General features: G+C 36.7%; 1 protein-coding gene across 1 annotated transcript in view; it reads right to left on the bottom strand.

The window, feature by feature from the left end:
* Window positions 1–2,652: 2,652 nt before the first annotated feature.
* The window catches only part of cadps2 (Ca++-dependent secretion activator 2), a 311,669-nt gene continuing 306,182 nt past the window's right edge, over window positions 2,653–8,139 (bottom strand). The window contains exons 25-26 of the mRNA XM_037980923.1: window positions 6,328–6,432; window positions 2,653–3,719 (exon numbers count right to left, since the gene is read on the bottom strand). Coding sequence (XP_037836851.1) covers window positions 3,549–3,719; window positions 6,328–6,432 — 276 coding nt within the window. The 3' untranslated portion in view covers window positions 2,653–3,548. The remainder of the gene's footprint in view (window positions 3,720–6,327; window positions 6,433–8,139) is intronic.

Genomic DNA, 8,139 nt, shown 5'->3' with positions numbered 1-8,139 from the left:
AGCTGCGAACTGTTCCAGCGAAAGCTGTAGATCAAGGCCCGATGAAGCCAAGAGGAGCACATCATCTGCAAAAAGCAGAGACACAATCCTAAGGCCACCAAAACGGATCCCCTCAACACCTTGGCTGCGCCTAGAAATTCTGTCCATAAACGCTATCAACAGAATCGGTGACAAAGGGCAACCTTGGCGGAGTCCAACTCTCACCAGAAATGAGTCCAACGCATCACTGTCAGCTCTATTCACAGGTTAAATGGCCCAATTTGCATACCTGCTGTAACTTACACTGGTTCATTCTTATTTATAAAACCTTGATGGCCTACTAACCTCCATACTTAAGTCAGTTACTGTATCCAGTATCTGCTATGAAGTAACACCAGGTCAACCACATATTTGTTGTTGAAGATCCTGAGAAACAAATCTCATTTTGTCTTAATGTCTTTTGCACATGCTGCCTCAAATGAGTGGAATATATTGCAAAAAAACATTGGAACTCATTACATTATTTTTGTGTCTGCCTTTAAAAGTTGTTTAAAAACCTTTCTTAAAGGCACAAATTATTTCTTGATTAGTGATGGAATTTTGTTTTTCTGATTACTTAATTTCTGTTAATGAGTTTTGTATTATTGTTTGTTTTTAATGCTTCTTACACTTGCTTGTTATTGTTTATGTTGTTGTTTTGTATTGCTCCCCCTTTTCCTTTACCCTTTCAAGCACCTTCTGGCACTTGCCAGGTCGACACTGTAAATAAGAAACTATTCTTAATGTTCTTAAAGCAACATATATTCTGTCTTTTTTTAACATTTGTGTGGTTTAGCAACACTAATATTTATGCTAAGGAATGTAAGAATGGAAAACTGAATCATTAGGAGGAAGCTGTGAGCAACAAAGTCCTCAAACTAAAAATAAACAAACTTCAATCATCATTATGTGTGCATTCTCATCAAAAACTAGTTCTGTGACTGTTGATCCAATATTCACACTGTTTTCCTATTTTTTATTTTTCAGACATTTTTTGGCATCTAACTTCTTGTGCTATTTTAATTGTTCATATATCAAAATGTTCAGCTTGTTCAGGAGATGGGTGCTATGACTATTAGTTTTAGTGATATTTACACTTTTTACACTTTTATACACTTTTTAAAATATTTAACTTTATTTACAAAAATGTTTCTTTTTAAAACACATTGACATCTGTTCAGATCCTTTATTCACTTTGATATATACTTCATCAAAGTGATGCTGTTCCTACTACTGTTAATGCTAATAGTGCTAATTTAACAAATGCTAATGCTAATTTAGATACTCTTGCTATGTTGAGCTTTTAGTTAGTTTATGTGACGTTTAGTGTTTAGCTAGATTTTTCCTACTTCTAAATTTTAGCTAGCATTTTGCTGCATTTAGCTTTCATCTCAGTTTTAGCCTCTTTCAGCAAAGTCACTCTGAACTCAGCGTTCTTACTGCATTTTGCTTGTGTTTGTCTTTTAGTAAAATATCTTAAAAACCACTGGGCTGATTTTAACGAAACAGAAAACAAAGAATAATTGGAATATACAACTACACCTGAGTATTATTTGGAGTCCAAATGATTCAAAATGGCCCCTGCAACCAACTGAACTTCAAAAACACGAAAATGGCTTTCTCTTAGTCAACTTTACAGACACTGAGCTAAAGTTTGCAGTGGTAGTAGCCGAGTCAGATCCTAATTACATAATTACAAAAAACCTTTCCTTAAAATTCTGCTATTACTCTTTTCGTTTGTTAGCAAAATATCTCAAGAAACTCTGAACAGATTAAACAAACTTTCAGAAAGAAATCACTGGATGTACCTCTACAACTGATTAACCTTTGAAACAACCCACCACATGTAATCAAGAGCTTGTTACCTTACGGATGTAACAAGATCTTGTGAGATGCCACAAGATTTCTTATCAAATTGAAAACTGTATTATGGTGAAATTATCGGTAAAAATATCTCCACCATTTTAAAGCATTTGTCTTTGTGCCTGACTGTTTAAGCAAACGGTTAGGCACAAGGACCATGTCATACGTCACTCAAGACATGTTATGTGAGCAGCTTCTGCAGCTACGCACTGAGAGGCTCTGTCAAGCATTTATTTCAAACAGAACACTGAGAAAATAAAGTTTGAACCTTTTGTTAATCTGTTTGAGTTGACAGGAAAAGAGTTATTCAAACTTTGAGGTTAAGATGAATAAGTTTCCTAAGTCTCCCCACACAAGCAGTTTATCTTTGTAAGCAACTTTTCTCTGTGTTGGAAACAAACAAACAAACAAAATGTTTTGCTCTTCTGTCCTCTTCAGCCAGTCAACATGACAGTTGCAGAGTCTGTCTGAATTCATTTTACCTTTTTGTTTTCCTTTGCAATTTTAAGATGACATAATTGTAGCTATTTGAAATTTTATTAAGGTGCTTTGATGCCCTATAGTAAAATGTTTTATTTGAAATCAGTAAAAAACTAGTGATAAAAATGAAAATCAAATAAATAAAGTGTTTATGCAAATAAGTTCCAGTAAACTTTGTTTGTTGTGACTGCTAAATAAGATATTTAAAGAAAAGTTAATTTCATATTTCTGTATGAAAATTTTGACATAAGAAAACAGAAAAACAGTAAATGTAATCTTTTTTTTTTTTTCAAAAACAGGCCTTTGTTCAGGCTCCCTGTGAAAATGAGTTGGACTCCTGAGTTTAAAAATCACATAGCTTCAATGAGAAGTTAGAAGGTCATGTATAACTGAAGCATCATTCAAAGGTCTGAACATACTCAGGAGAAATTATAGGTAAAATCTTGTCTCATTCTTGTGAGATCACTGTCTTGTTACACCCCAACCAACACAAAAATAGCAATATTTCAGCCAATTTGATCGATATTGAGTTAAAATATGATGTGGTAGTAACTGAGTCATTCTCAATCCTTAATCTGAGTGCTACTATTTGTGCAAGATCTTTGTTTAAAACTTTAGCATTAATTGTTGGCATCAAACCTGTTTGTCTCTTAGCAAAATATCTTATCAACCAATGAATGAATGTTAATGAAACATAAAAAGACATAAAAATGGCTATAACTCATTCAGTTTGACGTAAATTTACCTAAAATTTGATGTGGTAGTAGCTGAGAGTATTTTTAAACATATACTCTGAGTGTTACATCTGGCAAAATCCCATTAGACAGCAGATTACATTATTTTCAAGATTAAAACCCAAACAGCTATGACTCTTGTTTCTCAACATAAGATGCCCTTATTTTAAAACTCTGACATGACAGATGGCGGGTGATTTGCATTCTTTCAAGGAATTTCAGGCCTAAAATGTTTTGCTTTACATCCAGTTCAGTAAGAGTGGTAACAGTAAATAAAACTTGTAGAAGTAGATAAAATAATGTGCAGTTTTTGAACAAGTCAATCTCATCAAACAGCTTTTAATTTGAATAAACTCTAACAGTTAAGTGCCACTCAAGCCCAGTGTTAAAAGCCCAGTGATAGTATTAATCCTTTTTGAGTGGGACAGGAGGTCCTGATCTATCAGAGTGAGACTAGTTGTCCTCTTCATCGCTGTCTCTCATGCTGAGACCCTGGAGGCCCCCGTCTGCCTTCACAGCTGCTGTGGCCTCCTCCATCGTCAGACGGTTGTAGATGGTCTCATAGCTCCTGTTGCTGAGAGTGCCATCCAGAACCCCCTGCAGCCTGAAGTCTCGGTATGTTTTCTGATGAGGCAGGAGATGAAGAAAAAGGAGAAATAACAGAGCATCTTAAGAATGTAGCAAGCCCAAAGAAGCAGCTGCTGTTTGCAATTTCAAAGGACAAAAGCTAAAAGAGTGAGGATCAAGGACATCCACAGCCTTTTATGTATCTAACCGGCAAGGCAGACCAAGGTGTCTGAAGGGTTTTTACTTTCATTCAGGAGCCATTATCAATCTTTGTCTCATTGCTTTCTAGTTAAACCAGGAAACTGTGCAATACAAAAAGCAGTTGAGCAGTTTTTGCTTTCATGTTTTGCCACTTCTTCACACTACAGCTTTCAAGGACACTTCAGAGCGGTTTGCTTTGTGTAGGTTTATTTTTTTTCTTCTGTCAGTTGTTACTGCTTTTCACATGAGTAGCTCACAATTTAGAGCCACACTTTAGACTCCTCACAACATGAAGAGTCAGGGTTTGAACACATTGGTCTGCTGGGGTCTTAGAACCTGTACCTCACTGGGTTGGAACCGTTAGACACTAGATGGGGAACAATATTCATCTGGGAGTCTCCAAAATATCTTGCAATGCTTGCAGGGGTTCTTAATTTGCATATTGCTTGAATTTTGAACAAGATTAAAAAAACTGTGCAAGAAAATTTCTCTCTAAATAATTGCAGAGTTGTCTCGAATTCTTCTTGATTTTGCCTCCGGTGTCTCCAACCTGTCTCAAGAGTGCTAGAGCTGTATTTTGACACGTGCACAGAGCTCTACTGTGACAGAAAACATGTCCAGGCTTAAAAGACTTAAAAGAAGCTCTTTGTAATGAAATAAAAACTATATGATGTGTTTAACATCACTGTACAGAGCTAAAGTGATAAAGGTGGGTGGGAGGACCCCTGAATGTTTGTGCCCAGGGAACCCTGAAACTCTTAATCCTACCTTGCCGAATTAGGCACAATGTGGGCAGAGGGAGGAAATATTGCGCACAGGTTACAATCCAGTTATTCAAGCCATGTACACCAAAATAAGTTGGGATTTTTATAAACTGGCCTCACAAAATGCACCATACGACTTGCTGGTTGTAAACACTCAGAATTCAGTAAGACGGCAACAGAATTTTATTTTTTACAATGGCCATCACTTTTCATGGTGGTCGCGCAGCAAATAGTGAAATGTGCTGCAAACACATGAATGATGCAAACTCCAAAACACACAAACACAATATACAAATGTAAAGAAAAAATGCTGCAAGTATCAAAAACAATAACCCCCAGAAAACACCAGCAAAATAAAAAATCTGCAAACTCAAGCCACAAAAGACTGGACTAATAAAGGCACACCCACCTAATTAAACAATAATGAAAAACATTAAATTTTCAGAAAAATAATAAAAAATAGAAAATGTTTTGAAATCAGATAAAATTATTAGTCTTATTAGTCCAGTTTAATGAAACTATTCAACATTCATTTTTCATCACCTGGTTTCAAGACATAGAAGACATTGTTTAAAAAACATGAATTTTTCATAAAAAATATTAATAAAACATGTAAAATGCTTTAAAATGAGAAAAAAATAGGTGTGTTCTATTTGTCCAGTCTAGTAAAACAATTAAACATTACCACTTGGTCAGAAGTTTAAATGACACAGAAGTTATTGAATTTTTGTTTTTCATGTGTAATTAGTTTGGTAATTTGTTGAGGGTCTCAAACAAACCACTATGTTTGGAAGAAAGGAGCAGACGGAGGTGGGCTGGCCAACATCTCACTGCCAGCACCGGGTCAAATGGCAGGAAGACACCGCTGAACCCACAAAGTGCAAATATCCAACCTTGAGTCCTCCTTATGGTCTGGTGCACTTCCATTTTGTGTAGAGAGTTTACAGCTTTTCTCACTTGGAGTTTTTGGGGTTTTAGTGATTTTGGTACTTGCAGCATTTTTTCTTTGCATTCAAATTTTATATTTGTGTGTTTTGGAATTTGCATCATTCATGTATTTACGCCTGTCAGCCGTGTATTTGCATCACATTTAGCTGTTTGCTGGGCGTTTGCACCTGTCGGCCACCTTACTTTTACTCCAGATTTTGAGTCTCTAAAGCTTTTGTCATACTCCATGTGAAGTCATGAAAGTGGCCCTCATTCACATTCTTGTGTGACATAAATTGTGCCATTTTATTCTTGTAGCAGTTTTGTCTACCGCTTCTTGACACAAGGCCCTGGCCAAACTTTTTTGAAAGGTTTTATGAACTACTGGGACAGATTTTAATGAAACTTCCATGAAGTAGCCATTGGATATATATCTACAAGTAATTAACTTTTGGAGTCAACCAAATTCAAGATGGCCACCACACCCAGCTGATCATAAAAATGACCATAATTCAGTCAGTTTTACAGATGTTGAGCTAAAATTTTATATGTTAATAGCTGATTTATCCTGAACATGTACTCTGACCATGACATCTCATGGTATTGCATGAAATTGTACATAACAGCATTTTAAAGGTTTGACCAAAAAAACTACAACTCTCAACATAAAACTCTGGCATGAAAGGCAGCAAATGATATGCATTCCTTCAATAAGTGCTAGACCTTTTATTTTATATTCATGAAGAACAACAGTCCACTGAAACTGTATTTACCTTGACTATCTTGATGAGTGTTTTCAGCTGGTATATATGGAGCTGCAAGTCCAGTCTGTCCATCAGCCAAATACACACAGCCTTCATTGAGCTGCTGTACCATTGCTGTTAAAGCAGGAAACATTTTATTATTATTTATTTTATAACTTTATTTAAAAGAAAATTACATACATAAGTGCAATTAGATTTCTTCAATTTTTTCAAAAACAGTCAAACATCGCTTCAACATAGTAGCTCTATTTTTGTATTCTTATACTACTTTTGACTTTTAGCTAGACCATTGTTACTTTAGCTTTTAGCAAGCCTTATGTTACTTTTAGCCTTATGTTACTTTAAAATTTTAGCTTTTTAAGCCTAACTTGAAAATAACAAAAATAAATATAATTCAATTTTGCAGACATTGACCTAAAAATTGGTGTGGTAGGAGCCGAGACTGATACCAAACACATTCTGAGCACTAACATATCATGAAAGATCTGAGCCAATGTGTGTCAATGCTGAAGAAATATCTAGGGATGCAAACCTCAAACACACTGCTTTATTTTCATGGGAAAATCAAAAGGACTCAGACAAGATATTAGGAGGGAAATTCCCAACCTCCACTACTCCACTTTCATTTGTTCAAACAAATATATTATAGCTCTTTTTGTCCACAAAAGAATATCATAGCACCTCAATGTGAAAGGATTACTCTCTAGCACTGCAGTATCTCTCATCTCTCATACAATCTTGACCAGCAGATATGGCTGCAGGTGATGACAAATAAAGTTAATGAGAGCAGGTGTGGTTTGGCTGGCTCTTTCATGCGGTCTTTGGCATCTCAGCTCTTGGTCTTGCTTAAGCTTTGCCTCAAACTGGACAGCTTCACCACAAATGGTTTGTCTCCATGACAACCTGATATTGGCTGCCTGTTCCCAGATGTTTTGTGAAATTCCAAACTCCATTGTGTCCTTGCACACATCTCTACTGCAAAGCTTGGGTCTTCCCAGAGGTCTGCGACCAGTGGCAAGTTGGCCAATAAGCCTTGGAATGTGGTAGTAACTCATCCTGTAGACATGGCATTAGCTGTTTTTACTCATCATGGTCATGATGGATGGTGGTTCCAGCTCTGTCAAGCACCTCAGTGCTGAAGACCCTGTCTTACCACTTAATGCCCAGTATCTTGCATAGGAAGTAAAAATGGAAAACAATGAGTCTGCTTGCATCTGGTCACACCCACAACCAATGAGTGAACAGGAGCTAAGCTTGCGCCACCCACGAAGCAGGGCTGGCCCGGCTGGCCCTACTCCGAAGCAGGGACAGAGTGCGAAAAAATGCAGATGTATACGTTCGTAAAACGAGCCCAGTAGAGTGGAGCCGGGACCATTAGGGTCCGTGTAAAAGGGGCAATCTATCCTGATTTTGGCCTTCAGCATTAGATGCTTGTTGTTCCAAGTTTGTGTGAATAACTTGCAGAAAGTTGCTGCTGCCTTCCTGATTTGAGAGTTGAGTTCATAATCGAGAGAGACCTTGTAGAAAATGTAGAGCTGAAATAGCAAAATTTTTGTTCAACTTCTAATGCCTTGCCATCCAACTGTGGCACAGCCAAATTCTCTAGTACTCCTTGGGTGAGAACTGTTTTTTTGACACTAAAGACTAGCAAGAATGCTTGACATGCTGAGTTTAGCTTATTGAGTATACACTGTAGGGTGGCTGTGTCATGAGAGCTGCATCGTCAGGAAAAAAGTAGATTACAAATGACAACTTCTTTGACCTTTCAGTTTGGCTCTGTGTATATATATATATATATATATATATATATATATATATATA

Source organism: Kryptolebias marmoratus, linkage group LG17 (assembly GCF_001649575.2).
Source record: "Kryptolebias marmoratus isolate JLee-2015 linkage group LG17, ASM164957v2, whole genome shotgun sequence".
NCBI classification, from domain to species: Eukaryota; Metazoa; Chordata; class Actinopteri; order Cyprinodontiformes; family Rivulidae; genus Kryptolebias; species Kryptolebias marmoratus.
This window is presented reverse-complemented; position numbering and strand designations above follow the sequence as displayed.